Source organism: Gymnogyps californianus, chromosome Z, assembly GCF_018139145.2.
Source record: "Gymnogyps californianus isolate 813 chromosome Z, ASM1813914v2, whole genome shotgun sequence".
In the NCBI taxonomy this organism is placed as follows: domain Eukaryota; kingdom Metazoa; phylum Chordata; class Aves; order Accipitriformes; family Cathartidae; genus Gymnogyps; species Gymnogyps californianus.
The window spans coordinates 44,396,185-44,419,512 of NC_059500.1; the positions used below are offsets into that span (position 1 = coordinate 44,396,185).

At 39.2% G+C, this 23,328-nt stretch overlaps 1 protein-coding gene across 1 annotated transcript in view; it reads left to right on the top strand.

Annotated features, from left to right (window-relative positions):
- Positions 1-23,328, top strand: part of SMC5 (structural maintenance of chromosomes 5) — a 49,535-nt gene that overhangs the window by 22,962 nt on the left and 3,245 nt on the right. Inside the window, exons 12-22 of the mRNA XM_050913524.1 lie at positions 148-242; positions 447-579; positions 2,539-2,712; positions 3,447-3,616; positions 8,247-8,370; positions 11,323-11,445; positions 17,249-17,374; positions 18,062-18,157; positions 18,558-18,662; positions 18,870-18,989; positions 23,071-23,250. Coding sequence (XP_050769481.1) covers positions 148-242; positions 447-579; positions 2,539-2,712; positions 3,447-3,616; positions 8,247-8,370; positions 11,323-11,445; positions 17,249-17,374; positions 18,062-18,157; positions 18,558-18,662; positions 18,870-18,989; positions 23,071-23,250 — 1,446 coding nt within the window. The remainder of the gene's footprint in view (positions 1-147; positions 243-446; positions 580-2,538; positions 2,713-3,446; positions 3,617-8,246; positions 8,371-11,322; positions 11,446-17,248; positions 17,375-18,061; positions 18,158-18,557; positions 18,663-18,869; positions 18,990-23,070; positions 23,251-23,328) is intronic.

Sequence of the window (23,328 nt, forward strand, 5' to 3'; positions counted from 1 at the left end):
GAGCCAGAGTGGATTTTTGTGGGTTCTTCCAGAGGTTGTCAGTTTAAAATAATTCTGATTCTGTGAATCAAGAGTAAATACTTAGTTTTCATATAGTGAATTTTTCTGCTCTTTTTTACCAAATAATCTAATGTAATCTATATTTAGATGCGCGATCATCAGAAACTGAGAGTGAATGCTGTATGCGCACCTGCTGAGTCATGTGCTGAAAGGTTACCTTCGAGACCTATTGAAGAATTGCAGTATGTATCAGATTATATCAGTGGGGAATGGTTTTAAATACAATCTTTTGGTGTTGTTCCTATATATTAGAATTTTCTGTGCAAATCAAACTTTCACCAATTCAATTCTGGGTTAGCGGGACTTGTTTCTGACCCTTCAGTAACTTCAGCTTGCTTACTTGCCAAATTTTATTTCTGATGCATGCTTTTTTTTCTCCTCTCCAGCCGATACGGATTTTTCTCATATTTACGAGAGTTATTTGATGCTCCTCATCCTGTGATGAGTTATCTTTGCTCCCAGTACCATGTTCATGATGTCCCTGTGGGAACAGAGAAGACCAGAAACATGATTGAAAGGGTGAGATGTCCTAAATAGCACAAACACACCTGTGGTCTAGAGTTTTATTTCGGAAATTCTTTGGCAAGTTAATGTGGAGAAAGCAAAAAATTGCTTTAGCCTTTTATTTGGCCTTTGAAAGTGAGAACAGTTCATTATACACAGACATATTGCAAGACATTTTAACAAACCCAGTCAATCTAATGCAGTACTTCACAGAAAATTAAATATATTTTTCACCTGCATACTGTTCCAAGTCAGTTATATGAAGTTGTTTTATTATAATAACTTCTTTAAGTACTTGAGGTATTCTGGGCAAAATTTTAATCAAACCGTTAATGTTACATGACAATGCTGACCTGTCATGTTTAAAGCAACAATGAGAAGCTGCCTTTTTTTTTTTGCTTTTTTTTTTGCCCTTTTTTTTTTTTCCCAATACATTAAGATGTTCAGTTCCTGGCAAATACAGTTGTATAGCTTCAGTCAGAATTGATGCGATAAATAGTATATAACACTTTTGGATTCTTGGAAACAGGCTAAGAGCTGCCACTAGGAGCAATCTCCCTAGCTTAGTCTTTCATGGGTTCTTGCAAGCTCATCATTGCTGGATTATAATGGGTAACACATGACAGTTTTCAACTTCAATCCTTATTCACTTCTCAGTCTATGCTGGACATCTGTTATCTCTCTTGTACAGACAGTGAACTCTTCTTTGAATTCAGAAGACTACTTTAGGCTCTTTGAGAACAATAAGAGTTGCTTTTTTGAGAAACTCAGGGAACAGGCTCTGCGAATAGAGAACAATTTTTGTTTTATTGGGATAGCTGTTGCTCCTTCCTATCATCTGTGTTTCTGAGGCTCTAAGAATGAGGAAGAGGAAAGTAAAAGTGGAGGAAGTCCTAGATGAAAAGCTCTTGTCTTAATGTTTTTTTCTAAGCACTTTTGTCTTTAAACTGCAATTCTTCCACCACTTTGTGTTTATCACCTGATGAAGCAGATTACCTATATAATAGGTCTTTTGAGTTACATTTTGTAAACCAGTCAGAATTACTCCTTAGAAGCTCTCTCCTTTCCAGAGCTCTGTGGGCAGAAAGTGAAAAATCACTGGTCTAGCAGCAAAGATGAGCCACTATTCTGAATGTGTTGCACACGGCACTTTCTCAGTTCAGTCGTGTAAAGTTTTTTCTGTTTTTATTATTTTTGATTGAGAAATGCGTTGTTTGCAACATTTTGTTTCACACATGCCAGAGAAAGCTTTAGTTTAAAAGGAGACCTGTTTCATAGAGCTCAGCGTGTGGAAAAAGGGCTAGGATGGAAATGTCTTCAACCACAGTCTGAGCTGTAAAGCAAAGTACACGGTTGTCAGTGTCCAGGAACCAAATCAACAGAATATTGCTGGTACTGTGTATATAAACTGAAAAAATCTTTAGTCAAATTTACATTGTCCTACGGAGGCTTTTTGCTGTTCCTGGTTTACTGGACACTTTATATCTTTTTGAAGTACTATACTCCTCATTTTTTTTCCCTACGGATACATTTGCTTCACTGAAGTTCATGCATTACAGCTCATCTTATGGTTTCATCTATTAATTTCTTAAGTACTTCTGGTTCTTTGGTACACAGACTACATTTGCATGTTATACATCTACAGCAAGTACAATCCTTGTTCATGATGCAGTACAAATATTAACGGATTTTTACAGTGTCTATCTGTAATATCAGAACAATCAGAACCTGTTTTATTGGTTATGGTGACATACGCTGACAGTATCTTAACAGTTCTTTGCCGACCAGTCTGAATTACAAGTATAATGATGCATTAAACTTAGCATCATCTTTTTGCAAAGGCTTGTTAACAAGTCACAGTCTTGCATAAGCTGAAGTTCTTTACTGTGGATTTTAGCTAGTTTAGTTCTTGTTCTGAAAAGCCTTGCCTTAAGTAATGCTTTTGTCAGATTAATATTTTCGTGTGTTTTTTAGGTCATACAAGAAGCCAACCTTAGGCAAATGTACACAGCAGAAGAAAAATACGTTGTTAAAGTATCTGCTTATACAAACCTAACCTTCTCTACTAACACATCCCTGAGGGCGGCACAGTTTCTCACTAGTTCAGTGGATACAGATGAAAGAAGACAGTTGGAAAACCAGCAACAGGTAGGAATTTATTTCTGTGCTGTATATGATGTGACCTACTACCCATTGTATCGTGCAATAAGCATAGCTATCTTGGTTTTGGCTGGGATAGAGTTAATTTTCTTCTTAGTAGATGGTACAGTGCTGTGTTTTGGATTTAGTGTGAGAATAATGTTGATAACATGCTGATGTTTTAGTTGTTGCTAAGTAGTGCTTATCCTAAGTTAAGGATTTTTCAGTTTCCCATGCTCTGCCAGCAAGCAGGTGCACAAGAAGCTGGGAGGGAGCATAGCCAGGACAGCTGACCCGAACTAGCCAAAGAGATATTCCATACAATAGGAAGTCATGCTCAACATATAAACAGGGGGAGTTGGCCAGGGGGGCGGGTCGCTGCTCGGGCATTGATCAGCGGGTGGTGAGCAATTGCATTGTGCATCACTTGTCTTTACTTGGATTTTATTTCTCTCTTTTTTTTTTTTTTTGTTATATTCCTTTTCATTACTATTATTATATTTTTAGTAGTACTATATTTTATTTTACTTTAGTTATACTGTTCTTATCTCAACCCACGAGTTTTAGGTTTTTTTTTTTTTCCGATCCTCCTCCCCATCCCCCTTGGAGGGGGAAGGGGGAGCGGTGAGCGGCTGCGTGGTGCTTAGTTGCTGGCTGGGGTTAAACCATGACAATAGCCTTGCATGTGTTAGTATGGTGTGTTTGTAGTAGGAATGCTAGTCGTGTGTGTTCTTCTATTTCAGGTCATCAATAACACGTTAAAGTCATTGGATACGTTTTCAACTACATTGTTTGAGAGACAGAAACATCTGGAACACAGAGACAATGAGCTCAGGCAACAGAAGAAGGAGCTTTTAGAGAGAGGAAACAGGAGGAGACAGTTGGAATCAAAAATTGGTGTGAAGTATGATAGGTAGGAAACTAGCCATATTATCTATGAAACATGAACAATTTTAATAACAAAGGTATTTTGGCTTCCTCTTACTGCAGTGTGCTTTTACGCTTACAAAGTAAGCAGTAGTTGAGCATCAGATACAGGTGATAATCAAGATAAAGAAGGTGTTTAGAAATGGAGGTTAACACAGTATTTGAGAAACCATGTGACAATGTTCCAAATGGTTTTCTGTAATAAAATCATAGGATTCCAGTGAGAGATCATTGCACTCATTTACCCAAATATTACCATAGTCTTCTGTCTTGGTAGCACGTACCTAGATAATACCATAACGTACTAAGTAAGCATGTCAGGGATCAAGTTGGACCCTGATTGTCCACAGTATTTGTCGTAATGTATTTTCTGGTCTTGTGGGCCTCTGCAGTTAGTTCTTCTGTTACTGCTTTGTCATAAGGGAGAACCTGGGCATGGTTCAAGAGGTATTTTACTTAAGCTCACACTCCCAGAAGGCAGTGTAGACGAGATTGCCCCAGGCTTCACACCCTCCACTCCTGTAACATGGTCCCAGCAGACCTTGTACCCTCAAATACTCCTATATGTTCTTACGCCACACTACTTCTCATGTTCCAAAAGTTGGTGCTGGTGCTTGTGTGCACAGCTCTTGTGTTACTTATGGTACATTAAACTGAAAAGGGCCGGGGGGCGGGGGGGCGCAGAGAAAAGAAAAACAGGGCTGCAGGGATGATAGCAGGACTAGAATCAACTGCTGTACAGTCACATGTGTCCAGGTTGCTGTGAAAAGAAGCAGCTTTAAACAGTGTGAATGTGAGCTTAGCCTCAAAGCCAAGTATTGCTCTCAGTCTTCTTATTAGGGATACATGTATTGTCATGGTGTTTTACTAGAATACAGAATACAGTTTGAAGGCAGGAGGTGCACCCTTTACCTAAACAAATATTTATTTAAATCTTTCCCTTTGAAAAAACAATTAACACTCTTAATTTTGAATAGAGGTAAGAATCCTGACAATTACAGACAAGGACATTACAAATTTTCTTGTATAATGTGGATGTGTTTCTGTAGAGATAGAAATTATTTAAATAATCCTTGCAGTGAGTATAACTATTTTCAAATATTCATGTTTCTAATTGATATGAGTATCTGAATAAAGCTGGATATAATTTTGAAAGTAATATACAATGACAGAATCACTTAGGTTGGAAGGGACTTCATGTAGTCTGTAGTCCAGCCACACTTTCAAAGCAAGGTCAACACTGAATTCAGACCAGGTTTTCAGGGCTGTATCCCACTGCATCTTGAAAGTCTCCATGGAGATTGCACAACCCATTTGGACATCCTGTTCCACTGCTTGACTGTCCTTATGGGGAAAAAGTTTCTACTGACATCCAGTGTGGATCTTCCTTGTTTCAACTTATGTCCACTGTCTGTCAGCCTTCTGCTATGCACCTCATAAGAGCCTGGTTCCATCCTGTCAGTGGCTTCCTTGTGGGAAGGGTAGTGGGGGGTTGCTATTAGGTGCCCCGAAGCTGTCTCTTGTCTAGGGTGAACAAGCTGAGCACCCTCATCCTGTCCTTGCAAGGCCTGTGCTATAGCCCCTGACCATCTTGGTTGCTTTCCAAGTTTGTTCCAATTTGTTGAGGTTTGGGGCAGGGGACAAAACTGGGTGCAGCATTGAACAGAGAGGAAAAATCACTCTCTTCCTGCCTGTGCTTCCATTCGTACAGCCAAGCATGCTGGGGAACCTTGTTGCTGCCAGGGCGCACTGCTGGCTTACGCTCAGCTCACTGTCCACCAATACCTCAAGTCCTTCCCTGCAGACCTTCTCCACAGCCAGTCTGTCCCGAGCCTGTATCCCTGCCAGACCCACTTTCTTCCTAGGGGCAGGACTCAGCATTTGTCCTTACTGAATCTTATGAGCCTTCTGTCAACCCCTTCCTCCCGCCTCAGCAGACACCTCTGAATGACAGGCCTGTTGCTCCCCCCAGTTTACTGTTGTCTGAAAACTTGATGAGAGTGCCGTCTGTCTGCTCCTCTGTGTCCCTGGCGGGCATGTTAAACAGGACAGGTCCCAGGACTTAATCCTGTGGTACCCCACTTGATACTGGCCTCCAGGCAGAATACAGCAGACTAACCATGACCCTCTGAGCCTGACCATCCAACCATTTTTTTTTTTTTTTTTTACCTACCTAGTCTTCCATCCATCCAGACTGTAGTCTTCCGACTTGAGTACAACAATATTGTGGGAGACAGCATTAAAAAAGTTAGGCGAATGGGTTCTGAGAGGAAGGTGGGGCTGATGCAGCTTAATGCTCCCAGGTGCAACCAGTAGTGAGGCGAAGCCTGTCTTCCCAGTAGACACCTTCACACAGAGCACATCTAAACAGCACGTATGTATGTATTTACACGTGGCCAGGCACACAGCACAGATGAACACACAGAGCAATTGGGTAAAGACAGCACCAGTGGCCTCATCATGTTCCTACTCTGTCTGAGCAGGATGGGGCTCCCCTAGTGAGACTCCTACGCATACATACGGGCAGTGTGGATCCCATCAGCAGCTGGGTCCAGACACTGAGTCTGCATAGTAGCTGCCCCTGGACCTCAGTCTCCCCAGTTGCTGGTACCTGGACATGCAAACGCCCAAGGCTGCAGCCCTGCTCCTGTTGCCTGTACAGGCTGCGTCCCTCACCCATCTGCACACATATGCAGAACTGGCTGGGACTCCCTGGTTTCCCAGTAGCCAGCTCCGCAGTCTTGCCCTCAGGGACACACAGGCATACAAATGCGCAGAGGTAGCCATGACTCTCGTAGTCCCCCCCAACAGCAAGTACCCCTGTCATCTTACCCTTAAATACAAACACATGCCAGCAGGTCTCACCCCTGGAGACAGCAGACCTCATGGGCTCTGGCAGCCAGGCTGGACTCCCCTGGTCCCTCCAATAGCCATCTCTTCCTGTGGTCTCACCCTTAGTGACACAGATGCCCCCTTGGGTCCCAGGCCACTTCACCTACTTACCAGCTAGTCTGGCTTGGTCTTCGCTAGGGATCACACACTCACTTGCACACCTGCACTTGTACCAAGTGCTGGTGCCATGGACACATGGGCCTCTGACCTATGGTCCCACTTCAGTGGCTGTCACATAAGTCTACTCACTCTGGTCTCTCCAGTTGCTGGCATCACAGACAAGCAGGCCCTCTCCTCTGACTTGTGATTATAGTTGCTTGCACTTAGGCTTCCATTCACACACATGAATGTTGAGTAGAGGGTCCCTCACCCAGGAAAAGAGTGAAAAATGGAATTGAATGAGAAGAGGGTGTGCCAATTGGGCATGTCTGGACAAGTGTATTGACCAGCCAACTATTTACTTGCAGCTGTCCCTTTTATCTCCATATCCCTCTGTGTTCCCACACTTGTTCCTTTCCAAATCATCTAGATCTCTCCCTTTCCCCACATTTGGTTTCTCCCCTGAATATCCAATAGTAAGTCCTGCACAGTTGCAAAGTGCTTTTCTGCTGCATCCCATAATGTCTCCTGTACCCCCACGAAACAACCCCCCTCAGTCCAGAGGGTGCTGTGGTGTTGACTTACCTTGTTGGGTTTCACACCTGGAAACTGGTGCTGAGGCTGTCCTGGGACAGGGTGTCCCTTCCTCTTAGTCCTTAATTTGGGTTCCCGCCTGCTAGGGTGCCCTTGTGCTCCTCTGGGCTTGTGGAGATGGGCATTTCATGGGCTGATGGCTCCTGTGATGGGCCTGGAGGTAGCCAGGGTAGGATATTATTTGGGCTTTCCCCACCTGCTATTATCTCTTCTTTTTGAGTGTGCAGGTGAGCTTTTATCAGATAACTTCACAGAAAGGCTTGCTAAAATTGAGGTAAATGGCAACCACTTGATCTCCTGTCATCCTGTCGTTTTACAATTGGGTTCATCAGGTATGATATACCCTTGGTAAACGCTTGCTGATTCTTCCTGATCACCTCCTCCCTTATGCCCCTAGAATTGTTTTCTGAGGGGACTTGTTCCACAATTTTCCCAGGGATCAAAGTAAGAATGATTAGTTTGTAGTTTCCTGGATCATCCTCTTGGCCTGTTTGGCCATTTTTGAAGATCTCCAAATGCTTTGCAGCTCACTAAACATCATGATCATTTCATATGAAGTTCTTCATAGTTACGTGTTTTGAGGTTTAAAACAAGTGAAAATTCTGGTTTTCTGCAGTAAGTTCAGGACATAATTTTTTTTGTTAGTATATATAACAAGAATTAAGCAAACCTCCTGAACTCTCCTATGTTGTATTGTTGCAAGGAACTAGCAGCAGAAGAAAAATATCATCCTTATGCTGATTTTTTTTTTTTTTTTTAAATCTGAAATTTACAGAAGTAAAGGAGTATGGTTGCTGAGTGATGCCCTTAGTAGCCAAAATCAGAGTTTCTTTAATTAGGAATTTTTTGTCTTTTGAATTTCTTAGGTTTAAAGTGCATAGATTGGGAATGCCTCTAATGTCTTTGGAATGTTTAGGTGTACAAATTCCTATTCTTGCTAGCTGTTGGTTTATCACCAAGATTAAGAATTTTTATGGTTTTGTACAATTTATTTTTAATCACTATTAATCAAATACTGATTCCTCCCATAGTTTAAGACAGCTGGAACAAGATGCTATCAACCTAGAGAAGGAATCCCAACAGGCAAATTTAAAGATCAAAGAAATAAACATCCAAAAAGCAAGACTTGTTACTGAATTAATGCATCTCATAAAGGTATGTATTTTTAACTTGCTATGTGTTCCACTATTGTGAAAAGTCCAATTCTTGTAACTTAAGTAGGAGGTGTGCAACATTTGGATGTGTTACTGTAAATGTTTACGAGCTAACTTGCTTCAATATAAACATCTTTTGCAGCTTAGATGAACTTGAACTTGTTCATCTGTTGATTCAATTTGTAGATCATTTGCTTGCATTGATTTAGACTCTCAGTGACTGAAGTCTTAGAATCCATGGTCTGATTCAGTAAATACAGGAATGAACTAGGAATGAACTGTGTAACCATTTCAGCTTAGACATTTTTGGAATACTGCATAATTCTGTGAACTGTTCCTTCCGTCCTAGTTCATAATCTCCTTTTTTTTGTTTTTATTGAAAAAAAAGTGTAAGGATCCATGATTGTGGAAGGGGGCTAGGATGGGAAAAGTGCTCAAGTCTCAGGCTCCAATGTCATGAGGTTTTCTTTAACTCAAAAAACCAGTCTGGACTTAATTGGTGCTTCAGCTTAGCCTGTAAGCCCTAATAATGGGAGCTGCCACAAGGTGAATTTTCTTAGGGTTTTTTTAATGACCAAGGCACAAGAAACAGTTACTTTCAGTTCCAAGGGAATCTGCTTGTGCTTTTGCAGTCAGCAAGAAATGGTGCCATTCTTGCAGCCGCTTTGAGCGTGTATGTTGTTCCTTCATCATGCCTTCGTAACATTGAAAAATGTTCTTGCTTCCCCCTGAAAAGAGTTGAGTATTACCTTTCAAGGGAGGCTGGTATTTATATAATAAATAAAGAAGAAAATATTCCAAATGGGTGGGCTGTTTCTATTTGTTCATAGGCATGGATTGCAACAATTGAAGTGTTTCAGAGATCACCTTTGGGTCAGCTAGCCAAAGCAATTTTGAAAATGCCAAAGAATGGTAGAAGACACCTGCCATGTTAAAAGGCTGCCTAGGCTATAGATTATAGAACTTACAGAACTTGTGCAAGTAATAACAGTACTGGAAAGTAACTCATTTCAAAACTTGTGCAAATGCTATGTATTTAAAACAAGACTTTCTAGAATATGCTTTTTGATTTTTGTATTTGATGCCCATTTCTCAGTACGTAAACTGTCCAAGTGTGTCGCTGTTGTAAAGTGCAGATGAAGTTGTTTACTGACTGCTGTATGACCTGCCTGAAGGAGTGTCTTAATCTTTTTTTCACCCAGTATAGGAAAATGGATTTAACATATACTGTGTATTTCTCAGTATACCAGCTGTGTAGGGGAGGAGGGATGGTATTTGCCTGAAATAGTTATTGATTACAAAATGGATTTATTTCAGTTGTGTATCAGCTTAATTTTCACACTTTGTGTGCTGTAGAAAATATATGCTAGTACATACTGAAGAGAAGAAAATTATCTGATACAAGAAAGATGTTTCGTTATATGTTTTATCAAGATTGTTGAAATCCATACATTTCTGGTCATCCCCAAACCAGACTTCATGAATGCTTCCAAGTTTATGGGAGTCTTTGTACTTTCTTCAATAGATTTTGCAGTTATACTAGCTGTAGGCTATTAAAGTGATAAAAATTTAGGTAGTCATATGTTTCAGGCATACTCACTTCTGCCACAGAAGGAACTTTAAAACATGTATGGGATTTTTGTGTGTTTGCGTGGTGGCAACATGATCTACTTTTTTAAGAGTTCTGGGCCTTGTGTGGAACAGTCAAATAGAGTGACAGGCTGCATGTATATTTACACAAATACGCAAGGCAGAGTGTACCTGGCACGTACCTAATACACGTCAATACTTTACAACCAGTCGACAGAAACAGCGTTGTTCCACTGTTTCAGATTCTGATACTGCTTTTGCATGTAGTTCTCTTTGTGCTGTTGTCTTTGAATAATCTTAGCTTTTTCCATTTTTCATCTCCTTTCGTTATGACTTTTTTTTTTCAGTTTACTTCTCTGATAATTGTTTTTCAACTGTTTAAGTGGATTGGAAACAAATAAACTTATTCCTATGTCCAAGTTCACACTGTAGAAACTTTGTGTTGAAATGAGGAACGATAGACATCTCAGACCTTGGCTCACTATCGTGGTCAGAAGCTAACACTCTCAAAACTTCGTCCTACAGGTCCCCTTGGTCTATGGTTGGAACCTTGTCCTCCCTTTCGTTAAGAGAGAGGATTCCTTTGTCTTTATATGCCCATCATAAAAAAAAATAATGGTAAACCGGTGTTCTCAATGCCCCATAATTCAAGGTTTGAAGCTACCCTTCACACAGTCAAGAATATATTGCTGATTTTGCAGCATCTAGACCATTCCTGAGGCTGACTTGTTTAAAGAAGCAACCATTTTAATGTCAAAGTTGTCAAACCAGGTTCTGGGGATCACTAAAGCCTGTTATGAAACTTCCAAAGTAGAGCCTCCTTCTATTGTCATACACTATTCCAGTTAAGACACAAGACACTAGAGTCACTGTACATCTGGTCAGTCATCTGGCATTGTCAGTGAGAGAGGCATATATCTTATGTGTTTATTTTTTGACCTTTTTCCATCTCTGTGTGTGACTTCTGAAGTCCATCAAAATCCACCTTTTGGATTCTGTCTCTGAGAAAGAATTGAGATGGCTTTGTCTTTTCTCACATTTCACATGTGAGTATATGGCATAGGGAAAGAGAACGTGCTTTTTTGGTGTAAAATGGTTTGGTTGCAAGTGATATGTATGTGTTTACAGATTAAAAGTATGTGGGGGCTATACATCTTGGTACACTATACTATACTATACTGGGTCACCAGTAAGTCACCTTTCTTTTTCATTGAATTTGACAGACAGCAGTGTTGAAGAGCTGAACACAGTGTGAGATTGTATGCTATGACTAAAAAATGGATAGTTTCTAAAGCCTGATAGTGATTATATCAGTTTTGAGTCTCTTGGGGAAAAAAATGACATTTTCTGTTTTCCTATGTAGAATTGCGTATCACTGAACATCCTCAAAGCAGATTTGGTTCTTCAGAGCACTACAGTGGCTGCTGAGAAGAACAGACTAGAATCAGAGTATAAAGCAGCAAGCGTACAACTAAGAGCTGCAGAGGTAACCATTTCTATGAATACTGGGATATCTACTATGAAAACATCTTCTGTGGAAGCCTTTATGGTGTAGAAAAGAATGCTTCTGTGTCTTTGTTCAGAAATGGGTATTAGTACTGCTAAATATTTAGCCTTGATTTCTGTAGTTTGACTTCAGCCTCTTCATTTAAAGCTGAATAGGAGCTTTGCCTTCCTCAATTAAGACAGCTAAGCTTCTGTGAAAATGTGCTGAACAGTCATCATGTCCTGGATATTTTTATTATAATGCATAGAGTGTGTCAAAAGGCTAGCTGTTACTTGGAAGTATTATTTTTCTTCCAAGTCTGTTGTAGACAAGTAGCATCGTGGGAGATGCAAGCTCAAGATGAACCAGAAAGTACTGTATCAGAGTACAGCAGAGCTGTTTTACCTTTCTTTTATAGCTTATTTTCTCATACTGTAATTAAATGCCTTTGTTGGAGGACAGAAAGGAGGATGAACGGTCCTTCTATTGATCATATTAGGAAGCTATGCTGTGTTCAGGTAAAGAGACAGTCTCTGAGGAATTAGTTCCACAGAGAAGTACTCTCTTCTAAGAGCAGAGGATGCTGTGATCTCTCATGGATTGGTGCGTAGAGGTCAATTTTTGTATTTGTGTAGTAGTACAATCTTTCAATGTACTGGGGAAAAAACTGTCAAAGTAAAGGATGGTAATTTTTTTTCCTATCTTGCAAGAGTCAGGTTAACTATAACCTACTGCTAATTCAATTTGATCCACGCACACAAAAAAAAATTGCTGTTAAATTGGAAAGCAGTTCAAAAGGTAAGTGATAGATATTTTGGATGGATATGCACTTCCAAAAAGAATGACCTTGGCATGTATTTAGAAAACCACTTGAGGTTATAGGTATCATCACTTGCAGGAAAATTAGGAAGAGGAGAACTTCCCAAGAGGAGCAAAAAGCAACTTGAAGACAGAGACAAGTCCAGCATGTTACTTGGAAAATCACTGTTGCATCAGTTCTCTCATGTGATGCAGCTGTTATTAGACTTTATCAAAATCCAGTGCAAATCCTTCATTGCTGGAGCTCAGTAAGGAGTAAGAATGTGTTACAAAGCCGTGAACCTCATGTGAGTCATGTGTATCATCACTGGGAAATTTGTTTAATGGTTTTAGTTCTCTCTGTGCCCATCATCTTCATCGTTTAGAGAGTAACTTGGGCTGGTGCATATGTAGATGTCTGGTCAGATCAGTAGACAGGATTTGTAAGGTAAAAGTTCTGATAATTCTTGATTAAAAAAAAATTGCCTTCTTCCCTAGTGAAGAGGTGTTTGAGTCAGCTGAGGTCCCATTAGTCGTTGTTACTGGGTTACATTCAACCACATATATAGAGGAAATGATATCAGAGCTTATATTTTGGATGGTTGGTTCTAGGAACATTAAAACAGAAAAAAAACCTAAAATCAGTAATCCTAATAATTAGGATTTCAAGAAATTTAACTGCTCTGGAGGAAAACTCTTCTGAGTATTCAAGTGCATCTTAAATTTTCACATACATGGAAGTCCAATGCCACGCTTCCCCATATACTGCATGTTGAGTCTTTGAATTAAGTCTTTAGCCCCTTTTTTTAGAAGTTCTCTTTCCTGTATTGCCCTGTGAATGACGTATGTTGTACACTTTGTGGTTTGTTTCTTATTTTGTGCCTTAAGAGATGCGCTTTCATGGGGAAAACTCAGTATTTCTTAGCTTCATCTCAAATTAAGTGTTATTTGAAATAGTACGTTTAAATTGGCCCTTCCCTCCAACTTCTTAGTGGCTTTGGCTGTGATAAATTTTTTTCTGCAGCAGTGCTGTGTTAAGGTAGTCTTGCTCCAAAGCTGCCCATGAGGATGCCATCACAACACTTTGAGGAAGTCTTGCAAACAGTTGCTGCATGTTTTTATAAAATAAATAAACTTGCAAAAAGGAGGAAGCCAAACAGAAATAGAAATAAGTATGTTGTAAAAAAGCTGTGTAGTGAACTAAATTGGAACCTAAATGTTGCAATTATGGGACCATTAATTCTCTATTTAATCATCAGACATTTTTGTAGGTCATGTGCTGGTCATGATGCATTCATTGAAATTGGAATGGTGGGTATCAGCCAAAGAAGCCGCAAAACTTTGTTAATACTTAGCGCTTACTCATGGTGTTTATCTCCCAGGCAATCTTGAGTCTTTATAATACCTGAGTAAATATCTGATTAAGATTTGAAGCAAACACAAACTCCACTTAATACATCTAGGAGAAGATCACATATGTTCCTTTTGTGAGGTCTTGGCACTGGGATGCTGTGGAGAGAGCAGCATGTTTGTTGCTTTATGGTGGTGTTTTTAACCCCTTAGGTGGAAAGGCCAAAAAAGTACATGTTTTTGAACAAGTCAAGTTAGCAACAACAGATTTCTGGGGTTTGTATTTTGTCATTGCAGTTCAAGTGGGAACCTTAGTGTTATTTTAACAACTCCTTGTATTTAATTTATTTAATGAGCCTAAGAAGCAAATCTGTGTTTGTGACCCATAATGAACGTTAGGGAGGATTGTTAGCCCCATCTGCTCATTAGATAATTGGCACAGTTGCCTGCGTGTTTATGATGGTTGTTTGAAAGAGTCTTGCTAATTGTCTTACTTTGATAGCTTGTTAATTTTCAGGTTCATTTGGTGTAAATGTGTTTAAATAATTGGTATCAATACTCAGTATGTACATCGCAGCATTTGCTTCTTAAGCCAAGTTGTAAGAAAATGCAGATTCTGTTTTTCTATGTATAAATTTCCAAACTTCAAATAATTAAATGCTGTCACCAAGCATGCGTTCAAACACACATTCATGAGAAAACATTGGCTACTAGTAACTATATTTTCTTTAACCAGCTTCTTATTTTGCACAAAACCGGTTGCAATACTGATGAGTGCAACAGAATACAAATTGCTTGTGCATACAGAATATAATTGGTTTCTGCTGTTTGGTAGATGCCTTTCAGGAAGCTGTAATTGAAGCTCCACACTAGTACAGAACTTTCCTGAAGTACCTGGATAAAGCTCTTTCCAAGTTGGTTCTTATGCTGTTGGCTGAAACAAATGTAAAGCTCTGTCTAAGCTATGATTTTTCATGGTAGCATCTCTGTTCAAAACAATAATTTTTTCTACTTGGAGTTGCTTTTTTATCTAGATGGTTTTATTGAGGCACCTTCAGGAAATCAACAGGAACCTTAACATTGCCCTTTTGAATATATAGGAGGGAGAAGGAATCAAAACTTGTGTATTTTTATTTATTTATATTTATCTAACTTTATTTAGCATGTGGCCATGACAATCAACTGGCAAACCTGAATGAAAATTGAGACTTAACCTTGTTGAACTGTCAGTGCATTTATTCTAGTATGTGCTTCATAACCACATCAAATGTCTGTTGCTTCCCGGTCTTGCTGAGGTTTTCCTCTGCCCAAATATGAATTTTCCTTTTCACACCCTGAAGAATTTTACTTGCCTTAGGCTTGGCTCAGGCATATTCAACATTGAATCTATTTCAGATTTTTAGTGCCTAGAGATCAACTCGAAATCTTGTTTCATGCAACTCTGCGGGGTTTCAAATGGGAGCTTTATGTACAATTGAGAGCTGAGATTCCCCACTTCACATGATTCAGACTTTGGCTCTGGAAATGGTGAAACACATAAGTATAAAATTGATGTTTCTTGTATGAAAAAGTAGGGGTGTGTTGCCTTTCACTGGATCCTTTGCCTTCGTTATCATGAGGTCAAACACATTTCAGATGAAGCCAGTTGGCTTTCAGATTTCTGACATCCAAAATACAGTCCAGTTTTAATTTAGAACTTTATAAAATGTTCCTAAAAAAATGTTTATTGAATGTATTACAGGGCATATGCAGATATGTAATGGAACATAAGCGTTGTGGTGTACAGTTTTATTTGTGCTAATTCAGAATGACATCAGATCTTGGCTGTAACCAAAAAGAGGGCTATCCTCCACTTACTGCTATTTTACCTGTATAGCTCTAATGCCAGTCCTTCTTGCCCCACATCTGACATTTCCTTCCTTCTCTACAATAGACTTTATGAAGCGGGGGGAGGAGGGAATCTAAAAAAAGCCTTTTTTTTTTAACCTTTCTGAAAACATCAACACAGTGTAGAAAAATATCTTTACAGTGTGTTTGTGAAGATTGTGAAATGCTTACGTCTAATGCAAAATCTGTTTCGTAGTGCTTGGTGGAGGGAAGGAAAAACAGGATTTTTGAGTTGATATATGCTGTAGAGAACAGCAGCCCTAATTCTTGAGTGAGTGTGAGAGCTCCATGGATGATCACTCATGATCGTGTCTATTACTACTGCTTCTGTTGTATTTAGTAAATAAAGATTAGTTAAATTGCCAGAAAGTAAGGTGAGTTGCTATCAGTGTCTGTGTCCTGTATTTTAAAAATGTGGAATTTAAAAATCTTATTTATCTGACTGTATAACCTCCAAATGAACACTTCAAAATTTTTTTGCCACTGGAGGGCTCCCATATTTAACTGAAGTATACAACAATAAAAATTGGGAAGATAAAGCTCTCCCAAGTGTAGGAACATAAATAAACTTTCCAAACTGTCAGAAGAAAGTTCTGAAGCAAAATATTGTGCATATGGATTTTGAATTAGAGTTTTATGCCTCTGAAAAAAGTGAAAACAGTGTATTCCTGTGGTGTAACTGTGTTACATGTGATAGATTGCGTGTGTAATCACTGAGTAAATGTATAGTAAAATAACTTGGATTAAAAGCTCCCGTGTCTTGGTATGTACTCCTTTTCACTTCTAAGTGGTTGGCAGCTCCCTGCTATCTGTAGTTGGGTGCTCACCTGAGCTGGGAGACAGCAGCAAGCAGTTACTCCCAAGCACTGCCAGCTCAGCATTTGGAAGCAACAGGCCTGCGGTAGGGACCACATGTATAGAGATAAGTGAGTGAGATTTCTGGGGACGGAGAGGAAGAGATACTTGAGGCTTTCCAAGTATTTTGCCTGAATACTGCTTATTTGAGATAATCTTCAGCTTGAAACACTTCATGAAACACTTTTCATGAAGGTATCCTATTTTGTGTATTGTATTTTAACTACTGTTGTGATAACATTGCATTATAAAAGTCATAGGGCTGGGCTGGCCACTTACGTATACTAAGTTCCAGTGAGTTTAGCCTTGGGACCACTGTTCAAAACCAGAAACTGTACCTGCTTTTCACTTATTTTTCAGCACTAGTTTAAAAATTATGTGTGTTGCCATTTTGTATTTTTCTGGCTGTATTGCAGAGGTAGAATATGCAACAGCAAAGGAAGTACTTCTGATTGTGTAATTATGATGTTTACTCTGTAAAATTTCAGCTAAAATACCATTCAGTGTACATCATGTCTGCCATGTTCTCCCAAGCAGTTAAATGGGAACTAATAAAAAATAAGGCTCACAGTAGTTGTGTTTTGGCTTATAGGGTATTTCCTGTAAAATAGTCTGGTTTGAGACATATATTGAATCTACATGCACACTTGTCTCGTTGAGAGAAAATAAATTTAGCTATACTACAAAAACATGCTTTTGATCAGTTTACCTTGACGTCTGTTGACTTCACGCAGAGAGGCAGAATGAGTTCTGTGTGTTGAAACAAAGATTTTCGATCTTTAAGCAGTCTGATTTCACCTACATTCTCTGATTCGGATGTTGTTTGTTGCCAGTGTGCTAGTGTCACCTCTGGATATTTATAATAAAATAAAAATAATGTGTATTTTAATATCTTTAATATCTTTTCTAACAGCAACAATTTCGTGAACTGGATGAAAGGAAGCGAGTTCTTACAGAGAACTGCAAGGAATTGCTGAAAAAAGCTCGACAGGTCTGCAAACTGAGTCCTGATCAACATCTTCCAAAAGAATTTCAAACTGTACGTACAAAACCAAAACTCCACATATCTCTTAAATTTTGGATGATGTACACCATTCTAACTTCTCCAGCAAAGAATATTATATATTTTATATTAGAAGGCTACGAGTAAAGGATAATGTGTACTTCTGTTAGTGTTGGCTGATACGTTGTCATTTACCCTTTTAAAGCACCTTTAAGTAGTGCTGGGATATCCTCTGACTATCACTTTGTTCTGTGCACAGGGGAGAGAAAATTTGATCGGAAATTTCATTTAAAATCCATAGTCTTGTGTTCGTAGAAATAATTAGAGGCCGTGTTTTTCTAGTTTCTTGCTCTAATGGAGCAACACAAAATAACTGAAATCTGGGCCCACCTACTGACCTGGAGGTCTTCCCAGCCTCTAGAAGTATTTGCGTGGCTTAACTAGCATATCCCCTGGCTTATACCAAGTCTGTGAGCATCTGTACCTGCACAAGGTAGGCAACTAAGGAGCAATTAATTGTGTATCTTTGTTACACAGTAGAACTTCTAGCATTCTTTCTCTGTCCAGAATAGTTTGTGAGGGAATCTTGCTGTGTTAAATTTTGAATATGTGACATCCTGATTAAAAGTAATAGAATATTTTATGGCTTATTTGATTTCTTTTTAGCAAACTTGAGTCCTTCATTAGTATTGCTGTGTAACACATGCATCCTTTCTCTTGTAGGCTTTTCAGGCTCTTCCAACCACGTTGGAGGAAATTGATGCTTTTCTGAATGAAGAGAAAACCAGGGCCTCCTGTTTCACAGGCCTGAATGCTTCGGTATGTTCACTGCTTTCCCTCCGCCCTCCGTTCCTCCCCCTCCAGCCGTATTGTACTTGCTTCCCACTCTGTGCTAGATCTCTTGGTATAATAAGCTAGACAGCAGGAACAATGTGCTGTAAATGCCAGATTCTGCATCTATTAAAATTTTAAGTAAGTTCTTCCAAAAGAACAGTGTGTTCTGTGCCTTTTAAAAAGAACAAAAAGTTGCAGTAACCTGAAATAAGCAATGCTTTACAGTTTCTTTGCTTTAAAGCTAGAAATGTATCTTGTTCAGTGTACAGTGCAATAATCTGTATAATTGTGTTTGAACAGAATCAGTGCAGTGTGATATTTTTACAGTCAAGGTTAGAACTGGCAAACATTTTGTTGACTGCTTGGGGTTTTTTTATTCTGGCAGGTTGTTGAAGAATACAATAAGCAGACACGAGAAATACAGCAGTTGACGGAATATCTAGAGGAAAAGAAAAATGAATTGGATAGCTATAAGCAAAACATTTCACAGGTAATAGCTGAAATTATCACTTCTGTATCAGTATGTCTTTATTAGAATAGAACGTATGTACAGAAATAAAGGGTGACATTCCAAGTTGTCTTGAGTGTCAGCTGAGATGTTAGCTTCTGTAATTACGGTATTTTTTAATTTAAATGCTATCTCTAAAGGAAAATTTAGTTATTAAAAATGGTTTTACGTGGCTATGTCTACTTCTAGGTCAAAGAAAGGTGGCTAAACCCCTTGAAAACGCTGATTGAGCAAATTAATGAGAAATTCAGTAACTTCTTTAGTTCTATGCAGTGTGTTGGTGAAGTTGATCTTCATGTGGAAAATGAGGTATGATTTTCATATGGAAGAATAACATTCATATTTTCATGCATCATCTTTTGCTTGTATATTGCTAGAGAAAAAATAACAAGTTGTCATTTGGATTGTAGGAAAGATGTTCTTTTAAAAACAGTAACGAACTTTTACTGATGAACACACTTTTTTTGTGCTAGAACTGACTTAGCAGTCTGATTAAAGGAAAATGAGTCTTTGTCCAGATGCATGGGACTTCAGCTCACTCGCTTTTGGAAGCTTCTTGCAACTGACAGGGCTTGGTTAGAAGCATTGTATTTACGTTAGCTGTAACTCAGATTTATTAAGTTAGTGATTTAATTCTACATTTGTAGCTAATTTGTGCTATTCTATTATCATTTAGTGGCTAAATCTACTATCATTAAGAGTTGTATTGATTTGGTTCTACATGTAGTTTCTACTCAAGTCTGCTGGCATTTTGTCTGTTTTGGAAGTAGCAATCATTTGGCCCAGCCTGTCATGCCCTGTGTAACATTTGTAGGCAGGATTTACCTCTGATGAAGAGTTTAAAGCATCAATAGTACCTTGGGGAGAAATACTCAGTGCAGTGGGCTGAAGAGAAATTGGGTATTTTGTTTTAAATTGATCTCTGTAATGATGATTTTAAGACTCTCATATGTAATGCATAGACTCCACAATAATGAAAGTTGACACTTAAACATTTTTTTTGCTGTTGTAAATTACTCAAGCAGCTTTTCTTAAAATATTTGAAGTGGTAGTTATTTTTGGGGGCAGAATAGTGACTGACAAGGCTCTTTACATGAACTGCATAAAAATGTTTACATAGAAACTAGTATTATGAAACAGTAGGACATTAAATCATGGACTTTTCAGTTCTTTTGATAGTTACCTACAGAGTCAGATCTATATTACATCTTTTATCAAATACTATCTTTTATCTAAAAGTAAGTTGGGAGAGAGTACACAGAAAAACAGTAAAGCAGTTTAAAAGCAAGGGGAGTCTGGACTGTCTTTCTGAATATCTTGCTTTTCTCTTGCAAAGATGTCACAAGTAGTTTAAGAGGTTAGCTAGTGGTACTGTGCTAATGACTAAAACTTTTTCCTCAAAGGATCAGCGGCTATAGTACAGAGAGGTGGATAATCTGTTCTAGAGCTTGGATTCCTTACCCTTCTTCTCTGCAGGATACTCTTTTGCCCTGACCTGTAAATATCAAAAGAGGGACACTTGAGGCAGAATTATCTTTGTTAGAAATATTCCTGTGACACTGAAGTTCAAGCCTCTGTTAGCCTGCCCTGCAGGAACCTTGAGATCTGATGATGTCCTTGGTGATAGTACCTACTGTGTGAAATACTTCACCAGGTTCTTCCTTGACATCCTAGCAGAAACCTCAGTGAACGTTCTGACTTTCCTTGGTAGCACTTGGTAACCAGAATTCAGAGTGCTAGCAGTGATAACCCTCACCTTCCTCAGTTCCCCGCAGGGAGTTTTGAGCATCGTTCTTGACAGGTCCTGGAATATGTCAGTTATATGAACTGGCATTCCCAGTAGTTTGGCAACAAAGGCCTGACTTTCTGATGCCATTGTGGCTGTGCTGGAGGGCGAGTCTTTTTTACTGGAGGTTTTGCCAGCCTGTACCTTGTACACTTCTCCGAGCCTAGTTTCAGTCTGTGCCAATGCATCTGAAAGTACAGTGGGCTAGAGGCCTTAGGTCTTGTTTTTTATTTCTCCTTACATGAAGTCATTGTGTTCTTGATGTCCCACAGCACCGTCCCTTTCCAAAGAGTATAGCAAAAGCTCTGCAAGTATCTGCTAGAGAAGAAACAGGAACTAAATTGTGAACTTAAGGATATTTTTTCACTGCACTATGCTAAGTGTTCCTGGTCATAAGCAAGCCAGACTGTGGTCTGTTGAGATTGATCCTGACAATCAAGTACCAAATCCTACTAAAACGGAGAAAGTTCATCTAAGCTATGGTGCTGTTATCTCCACTGATTAGGAGAATGTCTTATTAGCTCCCCTTAGCAAAATACCACCTCCAGAAAGGTCAGCGCAGCAACATTCGTTTGTTTTGAAAGCATGCCCCATGATTTTCCTTCTTAGGCTCCTGATTATCAGGCATGGCTATCAAGCTACAATCTGCAAATCCAAGAAGCTAATTATTCTTCTGATAAGCTGCATTAAATGCCAAAGAAGAAATTTCTTCCATAGTGGGGGAGAAAGAAATGGTAACCAAAATCAGTTTGCAAATAGTTTTAGCTGCATTAAGCGTTGCTTTGTTCCAGTGTGTCTGTCATGGTCATATAGCACTCCTTCTCAAGGCAGGTCTTCAGTTTGTCTTTGGAAGTGTCAACCCGTTGCCAACAGGGAAAACATCAAGGGTAAGAAAGGTGACCTGTCTTCAAAATTGGAAAAAGTTGGCACTTAACAAACATGAGTTTATAACTGTGTCAGGTCACCTTAATTCTCTCCTAAAGTGTGTATGCATTTGCCTCAGTCTCAAGGATTCACAGTTCCATGTTTCTATAATACTGGTACACCAGAAGCACCAGAGGTTTGTAGTACATGAAAGAAAATACCAGTATAAGACCTTACACTTTCCAGTCCTGAGGATGTTTGTCTGCCTGCAGGTGTAGTAAAACACCAGGAACACCAAAAGACAGCTCATTCTTCTCATTTAGCAGATTAGCTGATCTGAGAGGATTTGATAGATCCTCTCCAACGTTAGATGCTAGCTGGTATGTACATTACTCATCCCAAAGCAAGACCTGAAGGTAGCAAAGAAGCTGAAAATTGTTGCTACAGACTTGAAGTTCCTTAAGGCAGTTTTAAGACTTGAAGATGGTTTGGCTTATTTACTCATGGTGGCTTTTAGACCTTGTTGTTCTTCATAAAAGACAGCCCTACAGTGGGACTCTACTCTGCCAGGTCACCCAGGTTCATATGGCTGTTGATGACTGTGGTACGTGGCAATCTGAACCAAACTGGCATGTGCCACCTTCTATGGGATGGGCTTTTCATTGTCTCTTTGCCACAACTCTCCTTTCCAAATCTAGAAGTATTCTGTGAGTAACCATCAGGAATCACCTCAACTCCTTTCTGCTACCCTAAGCATTACAATTGTGTTATCAGAAGAATGTGAGTCAATGACCTCCAAGTGCAGGATTTCTGCTTCCACAGTGAATATGGATAGACGTCTTGGAACTCATATTCCTAAAACTTTTGAATCTTCCCTGTACCTCTCATTAACTTGATAGGTGCATATAAAGATTGTGTCTTATGTAGACCAAATGGTAACCAATGGGCTTTCTCCACTGGAGATTGCATTCCCATTCCTGCACTGAGTTTACCTGAACTTCAGAAATATTAGCAAGTACTCCAAAGGTTTCTTTTTTTCTTGAAGTCATGAATGTATTTGCTTGCATGGGCCTTCTTTTGAACCACATCTGTTATCCCCACACCAATGTATCATTGACTCAGACTGCTGACAAGTGTCAGTTTTCTGTTAAAGAAAAGGCCAGGGTAGGAATCCTTGTGTGTGGTTTTCCTGACTGAGTATGATAGGGAAATTGCTGTCATGGTGGATTTTGTAGGGGCTTTGTATCTCAATCTGCTAGTGGAGGACAAGTGAAGGATTTAATTGGACTGCTTGTACTTGAAGAGGTTCAGATGGGATCTTAACCTACACACACACCCCTCCCCATCACCTAGTGTTCAAGTTGATAGCGTCATGTACCCTAATGGATTTTTTCTGATGAATGGAATTTATAGGGGCATTGCTTTCTCCTTTTTCTAGCCAAGAATTTTTTTTTCTTGTCAAAGTTCTTAATATGTATGAAGTCTTTCTTACCAGGATTCAGAAATTAACAAATCGGTGTCACAAGGAGGGAGTGGTATTGAAAATTCTCTATCTAACAAGAATAGATCAGAGTTAAGGAAAATATATGAAACAGAATTAATATATTGATATTAAGTTGAACCTGAGTAGTTCGTAGACCCCTGTGGAACATTTGACGTAAACTTCCTTTAATTTGCATGTCATTATCAAATAAGCTGTAGTACAGAGAAACTGAGTTTAACAGGTACTGGCTTTTGTAGGAGGAGTACGACAAGTACGGGATTCGCATTAGAGTCAAATTCCACAGTAGCACTGAACTTCATGAATTGACTCCATATCATCAGAGTGGAGGTGAGAAAAGTGTTTCCACCATGTTGTACCTGATGGCTCTACAGGAACTCAACAGATGTCCTTTCAGGGTTGTAGATGAAATAAATCAGGTGAGGATCAATAGTGCAGTATATAACCTCTTACTGTATAGATGCTTATGACACAGTGGAGAGAACAGACTTCTTTTT